Source organism: Pseudophryne corroboree, chromosome 4 (genome assembly GCF_028390025.1).
Source record: "Pseudophryne corroboree isolate aPseCor3 chromosome 4, aPseCor3.hap2, whole genome shotgun sequence".
NCBI classification, from domain to species: Eukaryota; Metazoa; Chordata; class Amphibia; order Anura; family Myobatrachidae; genus Pseudophryne; species Pseudophryne corroboree.
In genome coordinates, this window is record NC_086447.1 from 734,800,521 (window position 1) to 734,820,109 (window position 19,589).

The 19,589-nt window shown below is 44.1% G+C and overlaps 1 protein-coding gene across 2 annotated transcripts in view; it reads left to right on the top strand.

Moving 5' to 3' along the window:
* The window catches only part of ACOXL (acyl-CoA oxidase like), a 990,492-nt gene that overhangs the window by 663,067 nt on the left and 307,836 nt on the right, over positions 1–19,589 (top strand). For both annotated transcript variants that reach the window (XM_063918088.1, XM_063918087.1), the window contains exon 15: positions 8,004–8,115. In XM_063918088.1, the coding sequence (XP_063774158.1) occupies positions 8,004–8,115 (112 nt within the window). The remainder of the gene's footprint in view (positions 1–8,003; positions 8,116–19,589) is intronic.

Genomic DNA, 19,589 nt, shown 5'->3' on the forward strand with positions numbered 1-19,589 from the left:
GACACAGCAAGGGCTTTGGGACCGCTTCAACTCTTTGGGGATCTATCGCAGTATACCCTCACCAAAAGACGTTCTTTTCAACCTGTCACCGTTGCTCTTAGGAAAGCTGGCATCGTTTATGGGTGGGGCTTCCCCACGCGTCTCCTAATTTCTAGAGAAGGTTCTACTATAGCTGTGTCTTCAGTGGAGGACGGTGTGAGACTTCTTCATAAATGGAATTTAGGGGGAGATCGTGGGACTGGCTCTCCTGACCGCCGACTTCAGCAGGACTGGTTGATGGTTGAGAAATAGGGCTTCGCCTCGGATGCATTTCGGTACCAAGAACGGTTTCCATTGAGCTAGTGTTATCTTTTCATAATATCTTGCTGCGAAGGTTGATATGGACATTGCCTTTACTGCTTACCGTCATTGTATTTTTGTTTTTCTTATCTTTCCAGTTTTGATCATTAATGCTTTGTTTAGAGATATGATTTAGAGGTTAAGTAAACGTAATATTTCTCATTTTGATACTTCTGGCTTAGACACTATGCTAATTTGTTAGTTCTAGATCTCAGTGATCTACGTAAGATAGCATATTTACGATGCCTTGCCCTTATTTGATCTCTATGCCGTGTGCCTATATGATTACCGTGTTTTGTAATTTTAGGTTATATGATTGCGGGGAGGTTGGCCACTAACCTCTCTATTTTGTAGTGTGAGGCGCTGGATGTTTTGGCGCCTTACTATGACTCTGTATCTTTACGGGGTCTATTTTTTCCTTTTCTTTTCTGTCGTCTTTCTTTTCTCCCTATGTTTGTTACCCTTTTGTGTCTTGTCTTCCCCATACTTATTGCTCAGACCTGTTAGAGTGTTCAGAATACAGTACTATTTTTCATTATACCTGTTGGTTTAAGCGGTTAGCTCGCCCCCCAGTTACTCAGTTATGGTTCAGTTGGTATCACTGAATGTTAAAGGGCTGAATTCCCCACAGAAGCGTAAGTTAGCATTGTCCTACTTTTATAAACTGAAGATGAATGTAGTCGCTATTCAAAAAACTCATTTTTGGAAACTAGACCCCCCAAAATTTTGCGATAACCGATTAACCTGTTATATGGCTAATGGCCCCTCAAAAAAGGCGGGTGTTGCGATATTATTCTCCCTAAACTGTTCTTTTAACTTAGAATCCCAAATAGTGGACCCCGACGGTACTGTAGGTACCTGATATTAATTGGTCAACTCGAGAATACTATGGTTACCTTGGTCTCATGTTACGCGCCGAACTCTGGGCAACTTACGTTCTGCAGGAAATTATGTTCCCTAATACAGAATCAGGCTAAAGGGGTCGTGATAATATTGGGGGATTTTAACATGGTTGTGGACTTTTCTATGGACAGGTCCAGGCCTATTAGAACTACCTCATCTAGGATAAGATCTGCTTCCGATAGGAACGCTGGTTTTCGCAACTTACTCGGGGAGTATGATCTCTATGATGTGTGGAGGACCAAACATCCTACGGTTAGAGACTATTCTTTTTACTCGCATGTTCACTCATCGTACTCTAGAATTGACCTCTTGTTAACTGATAAGGAGTCATTAGCGGCTATCAGGAAAGTTACCATTCTGCCGATGTCCTGGTCTGACCACTTCCCGTTATTGGTAGTATGGGATCCGGGAGCTCGTACAGTACCTCCAGGCCCCTGGAGGCTGGGGAATTTCCTACTTAGTCACCCAGAAGCATTGTACGGCATATAACTTCTATTCAGTTGTATCTAGATACTAACAAACAGAGGACACCTCAGTCTTTAACAACTGGTGCTCCCTAAAAGCTGTAATACGCGGATCGGCAATTCAGGCAGCTTCACGGCTCAAACGCTTTCAAAATGTTGAGCGACGGTTGGCTGAAAGTGAAGCTGCCAGACTTGAACTAGAGCATAAGGCTAATCCACAAAATAGAAATGTTTTTAAACTTTTGCTTGCCGCTAGGGAGAAGGTGAATATTTTCTCTCTTCGGGAGGTGCACCGTAATATTGCGCGCCTGAACCAGATATTTTATGTATTTGGAAATAAAGCTGGTCGACTCTTGGCCCGGAAACTACGAGGTAGGAGAGCTAAAGCTAGAATTCATTATTTCTGTTCCTCCACTGGCTCTAGAGTATCTGACCCTTATGATATCGCAACCACCTTTGCAGAGTATTATTCCCAACTTTATAATTTACAGTCAGACTCGGCTACTCCCCAGCCCTTGGAGGCTGAACTCCAGTCTTTTCTAGCTAAACTCTCCCTCTCGATGCTGGACTCTGCGACCTGCCTGTCCCTTGGCTCCTCTTGGACCTTAAAGGAACTAGAAGCAGCTATTGATGACCTCCCGAGAGATAAAGCGCCTGGCCCTGATGGCTTCCCATCCAATTTCTATAAAACGTACATGTCTAACTTGGCCCCAGTGCTGTTGTCCGTTTTTAATGAGGCCTCTGATGTAGGACGGTTCCCGAAGGAAATGCTCGAAGCACAAATTATTGCTATCCCTAAACCAGGTAAACCTCCTACATCTGTTCAAAATTACCGTCCTATAGCCCTGCTAAACACAGACGTTAAGCTTTTTGCAAAGCTGATCGCTAATCGCCTCGGTCCGTTATTACCATCTCTCATAGCTGCTGATCAGGTCGGCTTTGTCCCGGGCAGGCAGGCCCGGACAACACTCTGAGAGTTTATAATGTTATGGAGTACTGCAATGCACATAAAACGCCCCTTTTGAATCTTTCTTTGGACGCCGAAAAGGCGTTCGACAGACTCCACTGGGGATATCTGCGATCTGTTCTCAGCAAATTTGGATTTTTTTGGGAGGTTTTTGGACTCTATCTTTGCTTTGTACTCCACTCCCTCTGCAAGGGTGTTTGTTAATGGGTGTCTGTCGGGTGGGTTTACTATATCAAACGGCACTAGACAGGGTTGCACCTTGTCACCCCTCATTTTTGCTTTGGCTATTGAGCCCCTGGCTGAGACTATTAGGTCTGATGCGAATATCACAGGTCCTGAGATAGGGGGAATGAGTCACAAGATCAGTCTATTCGCAGATGACATTTTGCTCTGTGTGACCCATCCTGTTACCTCCCTCCCCGCCCTTCATAACATCCTGGATATATATTCTAGAATATCTTACTATAAATTAAATACTTCTAAAACAGACGCCTTACCGTTCCATACTCCGTTACAAACTTTGACTTTGCTTAAGGACAGGTATAGATATGCTTGGCAAGTGAGATCTATTAAATATTTGGGTATTCACCTCTCGCTAGATGGGGATTTATATGAATGCAACTATACACCCTTATTGAGCGCGTTTGAAAAATTAATTAAAGAATGGTCCAGAGGGACCGTAAGGTCCCCCAGCCTTCCCACACCCTCCCTCAGTATCTGCTGTGCTGCCGATCACTGCTAATCAGTCAGCACGGCAGGACCCCCCCACACAGGCGCTGGGAAAGTGTAAATTAAACCACCACCCCTCCCTCCCCATGGCCTCCCGGGTACCTGGTATTTGTCCCGGCTTTTAAAATGATAGTCTCAATGTTCCGAGGGTATGGGTCGTTAGGTTGACAGTCATTAGGTTGGCATGCATTAGGTCGACATGCATTAGGTCGATAGGGTCGTTAGGTCAACATGTACTAGGTCGACAGGTCAAAAGGTCGACATGAGTTTTAAATAAATAAAAATTTGGGTGTCGTTTTCTTCGTAAAGTGATGGGGAACCCCAATTAGGGCACCTTGTCCTCTCGCATGCTTCGGGCAAGGTTACCATTCCCAATTGTAGTCTACGTGGATCGTAAAGTATGAAAAAGTCCAAAAATTGAAAACAAATGTGAGAAACTCATGGCGACCTTTTGGACTGTCGACCTAATGACCATGTCGACCTAATGACACTGTCGACCAATAGTGGTCAACCTAAGTAGTGTTGACCTAATGACCATATCCCTGTCTCGATGTTCCGATGGTGCCATCTGATGTTCCGATGTTTGGGGGAACCGATATATATATTTTTTACAAATATAAAAAAACTAAAAAAAAGTTTTTTAAATAAAATCATTTTGGATAAGATTAAATATATGTTCTAATTCACTGATGATAAAAAAAACAACAATTTCTGAGCAGTTTTTTGAGAGAAAAATTGTCAGTTGAGGGGTTAATACATCTCTGCTTTGCATTCAGTCAGAAAGTTCTTGTCCCATTACTTTTGGCATTCACATATGTATCTACGTTCCTGATTATGAGGACTATCCATTAACCTACATGCATTTTCTCCCACACGCAAAATGCGAGATTTAATAGAAGTGGCTTTTGTGTGACTTTTCTGCATAGAGCAACCTGGCAGAAGTGGGTAAATCATCCTGGACCACAAAAATGGGCCAATTAAGATAGCAGAACCATATAGAAGGTTATTAATGACCATATGCAAAGTACTGGGGATTCTTAAAAATGTGTAAAATTTGTTTTTTTTTACTGATCATGGAAAAATGATGTAATACGTGTTTTTCAGCAAATTTAAGTTTACCATATTTTGGGGTACATAAAATTTTATTTATTGTGATTTTTCAGTGTTTTCATATAAATATAAAAAGTTGGAAGAAAAAAAACAACACACTTTTAGCTCCAATCAGCAAGTTCTAAAACACCTCTCCCATCGACACAACAGCTCAACGTTCATATCCCACATCATTTAACCTATTAATGAACTTTTTAGGTAAATTCACATAAAAACCGACATGTCCTTATTGATAATACTATTTAAAAAAAGATCCAAGTGGGAGCACCAGAGGTTCTGTGCTATGTCCCTGCATGTGAATTTTAAAATACAAATTTTCCAATCTTCACCCCTTGTTGAGAAAATGCAATGTGAGTTTGGAATTAATTGCTAATAATGGGGGTAATTCAGAGTTGATCGCAGCAACAAATTTGTTAGCAGTTGGGCAAGACCATATGCACTGCGTGGGGGCAGATATAACATGTGCAGAGAGAGTATAGATTTGGGTGGGTTATTTTGTTTCTGTGCAGGGAAATAGTGGCTGCTTTATTTTTACACTGCAATTTAGATTTCAGTTTGAACACACCCCATCCAAACCTCTTTGTGCACATGTTATATCTGCCCAATCCCCCCCCCCCCCCCCCCCCCCCGACCCTGCAGTGCACGTGGTTTTGCCCAACTGCTAACAAATTTGCTGCTGCGATCAGGTCTAAATTAGGCCCTAAATTTGCTGTGAACCCTCACCATGAGGAAAACAGCTCACAAGACACAACTCATTCCTAATTGAATTGACCCGATAATGTTTAAAAATTTCACACACTGCAGAAATGTATTAAATTTAATGTTCTATCAGTATACATATTGACAATAAATACAGTAAGTGGAATAGGTAACAGGTTTATGGGGTATATGCAATTCCGGGCGAATTGCGGCACTTTTTCGCCCGTTTTTAAATTCGACACAATTCGATCGTCGAATTCCAGGCAGGTCGGTGCCGGAATTCGACATATTCAATAAAAAACTAATTCGACAGTCCCGCTGTCGAAAAATGGCCGATTTGACGGATTTTGATTCGATTTTTAAAAATGTTTAAAAAACGGTAAAAAACCCGGAAAAAAATTTGCGTGGGGTCCCCCCTCCTAAGCATAACGAGCCTCGGGCTCTTTGAGCCGGTCCTGGTTGCCAAAATACGGGGGAAAAAATGACAGGGGATCCCCCGTATTTTAACAACCAGCACCGGGCTCTGCGCCTGGTCCTGGTGCAAAAAATACGGGGGACAAAAAGAGTAGTGGTCCCCGGTATTTTTTGTACCAGCACCGGGCTCCATTAGCTGGACAGATAATGCCACAGCCGGGGGACACTTTTATACCGCTCCCTGCGTCCGTGGTTTTAAATACCCAACTAGTCACCCCTGGTCGGGGTACCCTGGAGGAGTGGGGACCCCTTCAATCAAGGGGTCTTCCCCCCAGCCACCCGAGGGCCAGGGGTGAAGCCCGAGGCTGTCCCACCCCATCCAAGGGCTGCGGATGGGGGGCTGATAGCCATGTGTAAAAATGAAAGAATATTGTTTTTTGCAGATGAACTACAAGTCCCAGCAAGCCTCCCCCGCAAGCCGGTACTTGGAGAACCACAAGTACCAGCATGCGGGGGGGAAACTGTAGTTCTACTGCAAAAAAAATACCCAAATAAAAACAGGACACAGACACCGTGAAAGTATAACTTTATTACATACATGCCGACACACATACTTACCTATGTTGACACGCCGACTCTGGCCACGTCTTCAATGTCGACGTCTGGGGTACCTGAAAATAAAATTATACTCACCTGATCCAGTGTCCGGTTCTTTTATTGTAATCCACGTACTTGGCAAAACAAAAAAACGCATACCCGAACCAGACGGACTGAAAGGAGTCCCATGTTTACACATGGGACCCCTTTCCCCGAATGCTGAGACCCCCCCGTGACTCCTGTCACAGAAGGTCCCTTCAGCCAATCGGGGAGCGTCACGTCGTGGCACTCTCCTGATTGGCTGTATGCGCGTCGGAGCTGTCAGACGCGCATCGCACAGCCCCCTCCATTATCTTCAATGGTGGGAACTTTGCGGTCAGTGGTGAGGTGACCGCGGGTAACCCCACCGCTGACAGCAAAGTTGCCACCATTGAAACTAATGGAGGGAGCTGTGCGATGCGCGTCTGACAGCTCCGACGCGCATACAGCCATTCAGGAGAGTGCCACGACGTGACGCTCCCCGATTGGCTGAAGGGACCTTCTGTGACAGGAGTCACAGGTACCCCGGACGTCGACATTGGAGACGTGGCCAGAGTCGGCGTGTTAACATAGGTAAGTATGTGTGTCGGCATGTATGTAATAAAGTTATACTTTCACGGTGTCTGTGTCCTGTTTTTATTTGGGTATTTTTTTTGCAGTAGAACTACAGGTACCAGCGGGCCCGTTTCCCCCCGCATGCTGGTACTTGTGGTTCTCCAAGTACCGGCTTGCGGGGGAGGCTTGCTGGGACTTGTAGTTCTACTGCAAAAAAAACAATATTCTTTAATTTTTACACATGGCTATCAGCCCCCCATCCGCAGCCCTTGGATGGGAGGACAGCCTCGGGCTTCACCCCTGGCCCTTGGGTGGCTGGGGGGGGGACCCCTTGATTGAAGGGGTCCCCACTCCTCCAGGGTACCCCGGCCAGGGGTGACTAGTTGGGTATTTAATGCCACGGCCGCAGGGAGCGGTATAAAAGTGTCCCCCGGCTGTGGCATTATCTGTCCAGCTAGTGGAGCCCAGTGCTGGTACAAAAAATACAGGGGACCCCTACTCTTTTTGTCCCCCGTATTTTTTGCACCAGGACCAGGCGCAGAGCCCGGTGCTGGTTGTTAAAATATGGGGGATCCCCTGTAATTTTTTTACCCGTATTTTGGCAACCAGGACCGGCTCAAAGAGCCCGAGGCTGGTTTTGCTTAGGAGGGGGGACCCCACGCATTTTTTTTTCTGATTTTTACCCCATTCCATAAAAATAAATATATATATATTTTTAAAAATATATAAATAATACTTGTGCCTCCTAAATAGACAAACCAAGTACCTAATCCCTTCTAATATAAATAGATATGCTATTACCAATAAAAAAACACACACAAAAAAACAATTTTTTTTTATTAGATTCCGCCAGCAAAGTGAGGCGGATTGTAAATGACGAATTTACTGTCTAAAAGCACTGTTGTCGAATTTACAAACTTCAATTGAATATACTTTTGTCGAAATGCCGCATTTGTACCATTGCAGAAATGTCGAATTTGTCAAATGTCGAATTTCAAAAAGTCGAATTTTGAAAGTCCGTTTTTTTGACGAAAAGTACTAAATTGCATTGTCGATTTGTTTTTTTGGCGAAAATGTCCCGTTTTTCGACATTTTCGGGAATTTGACCGCAATTGCATATACCCCTATGTTGTAAAAGTATGTTGGGTAGTATGTTGCCTGACAATACATGTTTGTTTTCTTTTCAGCTTTTTGGCAATCAGTACAGATAAAATCGCCAACCTTACATTCTTCCTGAAAGCCGTCAATTTCCGAGAGAGGGTACTCCAGCGTGGGTTGGCTGCCAGACTTTACCACAAGGTAATGCACTAAATGTGCTCCTAATTGCACAAAACAGTATTAAGAAATACTTCCTGATCACACTGTCAGGCCTAGCCGTGTTCTTAATAATACAATGTATTCTTCCACTTATTCTGGTGTACTAAAACTAAACTTTGCTGTGCAGACAACATGATATACTGTACACTGATATACTGGTACCTTCTGAAGTTCGTCTAACAGGATGTTATGTCAGGATTCTCCACTAGGATATTATACAATGTGGTTTGGCAACAGACGAGCACATCACAATGAAATTAGAGCAGGCATTGAGATCAGTTATCTCTATGCCAGCACACCACCTGTGTTCAGTCTGTTGCATTAAATGATCGCAAAACCCAGTTTTCAGGGACCATATATAAAACTATAAAACATTGTTCGTGTTAAACTGACAATTCACTGCGGCTCAGTTATAAAGTAAAGTATTTCATGACCACTTCATTAGACTGTTAAAGTCCCTTCTACATTCTTAGGATCGTGACCTAATGGGATGTGATCCTTGTCAAAACGCTGGTTCTGTAATCATTTAAAATAAAAAAATACTCTACTATACTCTCAAAAGTTAGTGTTAATATTAATTAACAAAATCTCAAATGCTGTAAACTTAATTTATTAACTATTTTAAACGAACACAGATCATACTTTTGCCAATACAATAGAATTCTAATACGTTATATGTAAATATGTTCCACTGATAGACACATTAAATAGATGAAACTATAAGGAATAGGAACCAGATGAAAACATGTAAGTGGCTGACTTGCAGGACTTTGCGGAGTCTCCGAATTGAAGGTTTAGTCCCCCTGAGATGTCCAGAATCTGTGCTGTTGAAAACTCCCAGACCTCCTGTTTGGTCTCAGCTAGAGCGTGTGCAGTTCCAGTGGATTAGTGCGTTCTTAACTGTGCTTGCCTGAAAGACAAAATAAGAGGCGACACCAAAGTTTCTTCTTTGCATCGCATCACGTTTCAGCGCACCTCACCCTTTTATCAAAGGTTGATCAGGGGCATAAGTATAGGAGGTGCATCCATTATGACAGTCAGAAGTGAGAAGACTTCCCGATCCAAGCCCTTGCTCCCTACTGAGGCCTCTGCTCTGCAAAGCAGAGTCATCTTAAGAGCATGTGCTGGTGACCCCATTGTACTGCTTTGAAAGTGAGGGGGTGGGACAGGAGGCGAATAATGTATCGTCAGGCCCTGCCCAAAATTTGCTATGGGACTTGGTGATGAAATGTTCCTACCTTGAAGTGTTCATCTTTAGGTAAGTGTAAATTCTTCAGTTATTTAGGTAGGTTACTGTATATAGCTTAATACACACCCTTTGACTTCTGTTAATGTCAAATAGAGGCTTTACTTCTATAATCCAACATGCCAGTAAACAGCACTTCATGCAATGTTCTATGTACCGGTATGTTGGATTTTTATCACGTGTTAGTATGTAAGTGGAGTATCACAGAGCAGTAAGCACAGCATGCAGAGCACATTATCACGTGTTAGTATGTAAGTGGAGTATCACAGAGCAGTAAGCACAGCATGCAGAGCACATTATCACGTGTTAGTATGTAAGTGGAGTATCACAGAGCAGTAAGCACAGCATGCAGAGCACATTATCACGTGTTAGTATGTAAGTGGAGTATCACAGAGTAGTAAGCACAGCATGCAGAGCACATTATCACGTGTTAGTATGTAAGTGGAGTATCACAGAGCAGTAAGCACAGCATGCAGAGCACATTATCACGTGTTAGTATGTAAGTGGAGTATCACAGAGCAGTAAGCACAGCATGCAGAGCACATTATCACGTGTTAGTATGTAAGTGGAGTATCAGAGCAGTAAGCACAGCATGCAGAGCACATTATCACGTGTAAGTATGTAAGTGGAGTATCACAGAGCAGTAAGCACAGCATGCAGAGCACATTATCACGTGTTAGTATGTAAGTGGAGTATCACAGAGCAGTAAGCACAGCATGCAAAGCACATTATCACGTGTTAGTATGTAAGTGGAGTATCACAGAGCAGTAAGCACAGCATGCAGAGCACATGGCATCTAGTATGCAGTGCTGCTCACCGTTGCTTGTCGCTGTGGCGAGCCAGCTGACACTTCCATCACAAACACTAGCACTGGGACTGCAGTGGTGGACGTCCAGCTGGGGATGAGCACACTGGTTTTAAGTTAGATGACTAATTAGTTATCTTCATAACACTTATTAAATATGCATGCAATAAAAATACATTATATAAAAGAGGTTAAATGCTTCCTTGGGTTCACGGCCCTTTCTCCAGGAGTAAGTGGGTGGGAGAGAGCATTACGATTACAGATACTTGTATTAGTCTGTTAGTGCTCTATAGTTATTGTTTACCATAAATATTTAAAGAAAATAGAAGACAGATGACATCAGTTATATATACAGGGAGAAAACCTAACATGTCAAATAATACAGCCATTATACGGTCACTGCGCTATTTAATATTTTCTCTAACGTCCTAGTGGATGCTGGGGACTCCGTCAGGACCATGGGGAATAGCGGGCTCCGCAGGAGACAGGGCACATCTAAAAAAGCTTTTAGGTCACATGGTGTGTACTGGCCCCTCCCCCTATGACCCTCCTCCAAGCCTCAGTTAGGTTTTTGTGCCCGTCCGAGAAGGGTGCAATCTAGGTGGCTCTCTTAAAGAGCTGTTTAGAAAAGTTTTTTTTTAGGTTTCATTCAGTGATTCCTGCTGGCAACAGGATCACTGCAACGAGGGACTTAGGGGAGAGATCTCCAACTCACCTGCGTGCAGGATGGATTGGGATCTTAGGCTACTGGACACGGAGCTCCAGAGGGAGTCGGAACACAGGTCAGCCTGGGGTTCGTCCCGGAGCCGCGCCGCCGATCCCCCTTACAGACGCTGAAGAAGACGGCAGAACGGAGGTCCGGAAACAGGCGGCAGAAGACTTCACAGTCTTCATGATGGTAGCGCACAGCACTGCAGCTGTGCGCCATTGTTGTCACACGGCTCACTGACCTAGTCACGGAGGGTGCAGGGCGCTGCTGGGGGCGCCCTGGGCAGCAATATAAGTACCTTATTGGCAAAATAAATACATCACATATAGCCATTAAGGCTATATGTATGTATTTTAACCCAGGCCAGTTCTTAAAAACCGGGAGAAAAAACCCGCCGAAAAAGGGGCGGAGCTTATTCTCCTCAGCACACAGCGCCATTTTCCCTCACAGAAAGGCTGAGGGGAAGGCTCCCATGCTCTCCCCTGCACTGCACTACAGAAACAGGGTTAAAACAGAGAGGGGGGGCACTAATTTGGCGATATAAATATATATTAAATGCTATATGGGAGGAACACTTTTATAAAGGTTGTCCCTGTATAATTATAGCATTTTGGTGTGTGCTGGCAAACTCTCCCTCTGTCTCCCCAAAGGGCTAGTGGGTCCTGTCCTCTATCAGAGCATTCCCTGTGTGTGTGCTGTATGTCGGTACGTGTGTGTCGACATGTATGAGGAAAATGTTGGTGAGGAGGCGGAGCAAATTGCCTGTAATGGTGATGTCACTCTCTAGGGAGTCGACACCGGAATGGATGGCTTACTTGTGGAAGTACGTGATCATGTCAACACGCTGCGAGCCGGTTGACGACATGAGACGACCGGCAAACAAATTAGTACCTGTCCAGGCGTCTCAGACACCGCCAGGGGCTTGTAAAAACGCCCATTTACCTCAGGGACACTGACTCCAGTGTCGACGGTGAAGAAACAAACGTATTTTCCTTTAGGGCCACACGTTACATGTTAAGGGCATGAAGGAGGTGTTACATATTTCTGATACTACAAGTACCACAAATAAGGGTATTTTGTAGGGTGTGAATAAACTACTTGTAGTTTTGCCTAAATCAGATAAATTAAATGAAGTGTGTGATGATACGTGGGGTTCCTCCGATAGAAAGTTATGGGCGGTATACCCTTTCCCGCCAGAAGTAAGGGCGAGTTGGGAAACGCACCTTAGGGTGGATAAGGCGCTCACACGCTTATAAAAACAAGTGGCGTTACCGTCTCCAGATACGGCCGCCCTCAAGGAGCCAGCTGATAGGAAGCTGAAAAATAGCCTAAGAAGTATATACACACATACTGGTGTTATACTACGACCAGCAATCGCCTCAGACTGGATGTGCAGCGCTGAGGGGGCTTGGTCGGATTTCCTGACTGAAAATGTTGATACCCTTGACAGGGACAAGATTTTATTGTCTATAGAGCATTTTAAGGATGCATTTCTATATATGCGTGATGCGCAGAGGGATATTTGCATTCTGGCATCAAGAGTAAATGTGATGTCCATATCTGCCAGACGAAGACACGACAGTGGTCAGGTGAGGCAGATTCCAGACGGCACATGGAAGTATTGCCGTATAAAGGGGCGGTCCATCGGACCTGGTGGCCATGGCGACAGCTGAAAAATCCACCTTTTGTTCCCCGAGTCACATCTCAGCAGAAAAGGACACAGTCTTTTCAGTCTCAGTCCTTTCGTCCCCATACGGGCAGGCGGGCAAAGGCCAGTCATATCTGCCCAGGGGTAGAGAAAAGGGAAGAAGACTGCAGCAAGCAGCCCACTCCCAGGAACAGAAGCCCTTCACAGCTTCTGCCAAGTCCGCAGCATGACGCTGGGGCAGTACAAGGGGACTCAGGTGCGGTAGGGGGTCATCTCAAGAGTTTCAGCACGCAGTGGGCTCACTCGCAAGGGGACTCCTGGATCCTACATGTAGTATCCCAGGTGTACATTGGAAATTCGAGACGTCTCCTCCTCACAAGTTCCGGAAGTCTGTTTTACCAACGTCTACCTCCGACAGGGAGGCAGTATTGGAAACAATTCACAGGCTGTATTCCCAGCAGGTGATAATCAAAGTACCCCTCCTACAACAAGGGAGGGGGTATTATTCCACACTATATTGTGGTACTGAAGCCAAACGGCTCGGTGAGATCTGGAATATTTGAACACTTACATACAAGCGTTCAAATCAAGATGGAGTCACTCAGAGCAGTGATAGCGAACCAGGAAGAAGGGGACGAGATGGTGTCACTGGATATCAGGGACATTTACCTACATGTCCAAATTTGCCCTTCTCACCAAGGGTACTTCAGGTTCGTGGTACAGAACTGTCACTATCAGTTCAGACGCTGCCGTTTGGATTGTCCACGGCGCCCCGGGTCTTTACCAAGGTAATGGCCGAAATGATGATTCTTCTTAAAAGAAACTTGGACGCTTTCCTGATAAGGGCAAGGTCCAGAGAACAGTTGGAGGTCGGAGTAGCACTATCTTTAATAGTTCTACGACAGCACGAGTGGATTCTAAATATTCCAAAATCGTAGCTTTTCCGAGGACACGTCTACTGTTCCTAGGGATGATTCTGGACACAGTCCAGAAAAAGGTGTTTCTCCCAGAGGAGAAAACCAGGGAGTTATCCGAGCTAATCGGGATCCTCCTAAAACCAGGAAAAGTGTCAGTGCATCATTGCACAAGAGTCCTGGTAAAAATGGTGGCTTATTACGAAGCAATTCCATTCGGCAGATTTCACGCAAGAACTCTTCAGTGGGATCTGCTGGACAAATGGTCCGGATCGCATCTTCAGATGCATCAGCGGATAACCCTATATCCAAGGACAAGGGTGTCTCTCCTGTGGTGATTACAGAGTGCTCATCTTCTAGAGGGCCACAGATTCAGCATTCAGGATTGGATGCTGGTAACCACGGAGGCCAGCCTGAGAGGCTGGGGAGCAGTCACACAGGGAAAAAATTTCCAGGAAAGTGTGATCAAGTCTGGAGAATTCTCTCCACATAGATGGAGCTAAGAGTGAAATTATAAGGCTCTAAACTTAGCAAGACCTCTGCTTCAAGGTCAGCCGGTATTGATCCAGTGGGATAACATCACGGCAGTCGCCCACGTAAACAGAAAGGGCGACACAAGAAGCTGGAGGGCAGTGAAAACACTGCAAGGATTTTTCGCTAGGCGGAAAATCATGTGATAGCACTGTCAGCAGTGTTCTCTCCGGGAGTGGACGACTGGGAAGCAGACTTCCTCAGCAGGCATGACCTCCACCTGGGAGAGTGGGAACTTCATAGGGAAGTTTTTCCGCATGATTGTGAGCCATTGGCAAAGACCAAAGGTGGAAATGATGGCGTCCCGCCCGAACAAAAAACGGGACAGGTATTGCGCCAGGTCATGAGACCTTCAGGCGATAGCTGTGGATGTCCTGGTAACACCGTGGGTGTAACAGTCGGTGTATGTGTTCCCTCCTCTGCTTCTCATAACCAAGGTATTGAGAATTATAAGACATAGAGGAGTATGAACTATACTCGTGACTCCGGATTGGCCAAGAGGGACTTGGTACCCGGAACTTCAAGAGATGCTCACAGAGGACTAAGGGCCTGGGGAGCTAAGAAGGGACTTGCTTCAGCAGGTACCATGTCTATTCCAAGACTTACCGCGGCTGCGTTTGACGGCATGGCGGTTGAATGCCGGATCCTGAAGGAAAAAGGCATTCCATAAGAGGTCATACCTACCCTGGTCAAAGCCAGGAAGGAGGTGATCGCACAACGTCATCACCACATGTGGTGAAAATATGTTGCGTGGGTGAGGCCAGGAAGGCCCCACGAAGAAAATTCAACTAGGTCGATTTCTACACTTCCTGAAAACAGGAGTGTTTTGAGCCTAAAATTGGGGTTCTTTAAGGTTTTAAGTTTCGGCCCTGTAGAATTTCTTCCGAAAAGAATTGACTTCAGTTCCTGAAGTCCAGATTGTCAAGGGAGTATTGCATATACACCCCTTTTTGTGCCTCTAGTGGCACCGTGGGATCTCAACATAGTGTTGGGATTCCTTAAAATCATATTGGTTTGAACCGCTCAAATCTGTGGATTTGAAATATATCACATGGAAAGTGAACATGCTGTTGACCAATATCTCACATGGACAGTGACCATGCTGTTGGTCCTGGCCTCGGCCAGGCCTTTGTCAGAATGGGCGGCTTTGTCTTGCAAAAGCCCATATTTAATTTTCCATTCGGACAGGACAGAACTGGGACTCGTCTCCAGTTTTCTTCCTAAGGGGGTGTCAGGTTTTTCACCTGAAACAACCTATTATGGTGCCTGCGGCTTCTAGGGACTTGGAGGACTCCAAGTTACTAGACGTTGTCAGGACCCTAAAAATATATATATATATATATATATATATAGTTTAGGACGGCTGGAGTCAGAAAGTCTGACTTGCTGTTTATATTGTATGGCACCCAACAAGATGGGTGCTCCTGCGTCTAAACAGACGATTGCACGTTGGATCTGTAGCACAATCCAACTTGCACATTCTGTGGCAGGCGTGCCACAGCCTAAATCTGTAAAGGCCCACTCCACTAGGAAAGTGGGCGCATCTTGGGCGGCTGCCCAAGGGGTCTCGGCATTACAACTTTGCCGAGCAGCTACGTGGTCAGGGGAGAACACGTTTGTAAAATTTTACAAATTTGATACTCTGGCTAAGGAGGACCTGGAGTTCTCTCATTCGGTGCTGCAGAGTCATCCGCACTCTCCCGCCCGTTTGGGAGCTTTGGTATAATCCCCATGGTCCTGACGGAGTCCCCAGCATCCACTAGGACGTTAGAGAAAATAAGAATTTACTTACCGATAATTCTATTTCTCGTAGTCCATAGTGGATGCTGGGCGCCCATCCCAAGTGCGGTTTGTCTGCAATGCTTGTACATAGTTATTGTTACAAAAATCGGGTTATTCTTGTTGTGAGCCATCTTTTTCAGAGGCTACTTCGTTTTGTTATCATACTGTTAACTGGGTTCAGATCACAAGTGGTACGGTGTGATTGGTGTGGCTGGTATGAGTCTTACCCGGGATTCAAGATCCTTCCTTATTGTGTACGCTCGTCCGGGCACAGTACCTAACTGAGGCTTGGAGGAGGGTCATAGGGGGAGGGGCCAGTACACACCATGTGACCTAAAAGCTTTTTTAGATGTGCCCTGTCTCCTGCGGAGCCCGCTATTTCCCATGGTCCTGACGGAGTCCCCAGCATCCACTACGGACTACGAGAAATAGAATTATCGGTAAGTAAATTCTTATTTTAACTGGACAGGTAAATACAGTATGAAGTAATTCCTTATTTATAAAGATACATGACAAGTATATAAAAAGTACATGCAACAAAGAGAGTGTATAAAAATTAAACAGTACAGAGTCACATATAAGCAGAAGTACAAAACACAGGCGCTCAGCTAGAACTTTGTGGGCCCCATAGCAACATTTTGAAGTGGCCCCTGTCTCATTGCTTCTAGAGAGACACCTGTCTGCAGCAGTTGTTACTTTTGTATCCCATAATAGTTCATTTTATGAACCATAGTAGTGCCCTAGTACACATTATGCAAAACAGTACCCCCAAATCACATTATAATATACAGTGTCCCCAGTTCATATTATGCCACATTACAGTGCCCGCAGTTTATATTATGTCACACTGTGGTGCCTCCAATTCATATTGTGCCATATTACAGTGCCCCAGTTCACACTGTGTAGCATTATAATGCCCATCAGTTCATTTTATACCACACTACAATGAACAGGTCAACTAGATATATTGTAGGCCGAAAGGTAGTAAGGGCTCCTATGTATCGCCCAATGGCGAAAATGTATATAAAACGTGTCTCTGTGACAGGGAAGATGGGCCCCTCTCAGCTCTGGGCCCCATAGCAGCTGCACACCCTGCACCTCTGGTAGCTATGAACTACACATACCATCAAGTTGCACTGCATCTGCTGATTATCTCAAATGAATACCATGATTGTATAGTTTAGGTACGATTCGTGGAACTACACATACCAGCAAGTTGTACTGCATCTGCTGATTATCTCAAATGAATATCATGATTGCATAGTTTAGGTACATTGAAAAAGAAAGGGGTTTTTTTTTACTTTTGTAAAGATTTAGTTGGCTGCCTTATTGGTATGTAATGCCTGTTTGTGTAAGCTAATTTATTGCCTAAGTTTGAAGTGGGATTGTATCGGGAGGAGTTTGCAATCATTGCATTCACATGGAAATTGTTCCTATTTAATGTCTAGTCTAAGGCTGGAAGCCGTCGGCTGGGAGTGCTTCCATAGAAGTGCTGACATAAAAGTGTTATTATAAAATTAGCGTTATACCTGCGTTAAGTCGAAGGAAAACAGAAGGGAAACATCAACACACCAACATTACCACAAATGGACTGCCTTAATGCCTCAAAAGTATGTTATTCATCTTATGCATATTATCTGTTTTTTTTAACCTATGCAAAGGCATCCCCAATCTGCTCATTACAGTTCTCTCTTATACAAACTCATGTATGTTTTTTGATGTAATGATTTTCTTGTAATTGTCATTACATGTGTGGGGAAGTTGCTCGGTGAAACAGCTTATTAATGCATGCTGACTGGTTTTTACCTCCTTGAACATTTGGCCATTGTGGTCAGGTGTACTATATCTTTATATTTAGTGAGGTGTAGTCGTGGTGTAAAGCACAGAGTATGATTACTGATTAGTAAAAGAAAACAAATAACAAACACTGAGCAACATCACCAAACAAGTAATTTCAACTTTAAACTTGTCATTTATTTTGTACTTTCTTGACATGGCTACTAGTAACAGATGCACAGGCCAAAATCTTAAAGCTATGTGTGCAAATGCTAGGAGTTTAGGAGACAAAATTCCAGAGCTAATTGCAATAATGACAAGGGATATTGTGGCAATTACAGAGTCATGGTGCAATGAGAATCATGACTGGGACATTGCTATACCAGGATACAATTTATTTAGGAAGGATAGAATGGGAAGAATTGGAGGAGGGGTAGCAATGTATGTGGGAAAAAAACATAAATGCTACTTTAATACAAAATACTGTAGACAAAACTGAGGCCCTTTGAGTCACCATAGAAACCGGGGAGAAGGATATTTGCATTGGGGTGATCTATAGACCACCAGGCCAGGGACAGGATTTGGACAGGAACCTATTGTTGGACATCACTAAAATGGCTTTAAAGGGAGAAGTCATAATCATGGGAGACTTTAATTTACCTGATGTAAATTGGGAGGGGTCTTTTGCTAGTTCAGCTATAAGTGGCAAATTTCTAAATTCCTTACAGGGAGCATCTCTCAAGCAATTGGTGAGGGAGCCCACTCGCAAAGACTCCATATTAGATTTAATTCTCACAAATGGTGACAGGATATCAGACACATATGTGGGTGAGCAACTGGGATCCAGTGATCATCAAGCAGTATGGTTTAGTATAAAGACAGGATCCAACTCCTGTCACACAAAAACAAAGATGTTGGATTTTAGGAATGCTGACTTTGCAAAAAATGGGGTGATGTTTAAGTGATTCATTGGCGGGCTGGAGGGACTTGGAAGGAGTGCAGGAGAAGTGGGAAAACCTGAAAAGGGCAGTACTAAGGGCAACAGACCTTTGTATCAAAAGGGTTAGGAAAAGCACCAGGAAAAGGAAGCCAGTGTGGTTCACAAAAGAAGTATCAACTAGTGTGAAAGCAAAAAAGCTGGCTTTTAGGAAATACAAACAGACTCAAAATAATAATGACAAAGAGGTGTATCTTGACAGACGGCAGGATGCTAAGAAAGTGATCAGACGTGCAAAGGCAGAAGCTGAGGAGAAAATGGCCCAGTCAGTAGATAAAGGGGGCAAAACTTTTTTTTAAGTATATAAATGAAAGGAAAAAATCAAATGGAGGAATAATAAGACTTAAGACAGAGTGAGAATTTGGTGGAGGGAGACAAGGCAATAGCAGATCACCTAAATTATTATTTTTGCTCCGCATTTACTACAGAAGGAGAAGGGAAGGGGCCACAGTTAAGCTGCAAGGACATTCATAAAAATAAGGTAGATGAAACTACATTTACAGAAGAGAAGGTCTTAACAGAACTTTCAAAACTAAAAGTGGAAAAATCAATGGGGCCAGATGGGATACACCCAAGGATACTAAAAGAGCTAAAAGATGTGCTGGTGGCACCAGTAATAGAATTATTTAACCAGTCACTAAATACAGGTGCCATTCCAGAGGACTGGAAAAGAACAAATGTGGTTCCACTGTACAAAAGTGGAAGCAAGTAACTACAGACCAGTAAGCCAGTAATCAGTAGTAGTAATGGAAAAACTAATAAAAAAAAAAGTAGTGGAATATCTTAAATCAAACAACTTACAGGATCCAAAACAGCATGGATTTACTGGTGGGAGATCATGCCAAACAAATCTTATTGACTTTTTTGACTCTGTGATGAAAATAATAGGTCAAGGGGGAGCTGTAGATGTAGTATATCTAGACTTTAGCAAGGCATTTGACACTGTCCCACATTGCAGACTGCTAAATAAACTTGAAAGCGTGGGGGTGGATTACAAAACAGTTAAATGGATAAGAACCTGGTTGCAGGATAGGAAACAGACAGTTGT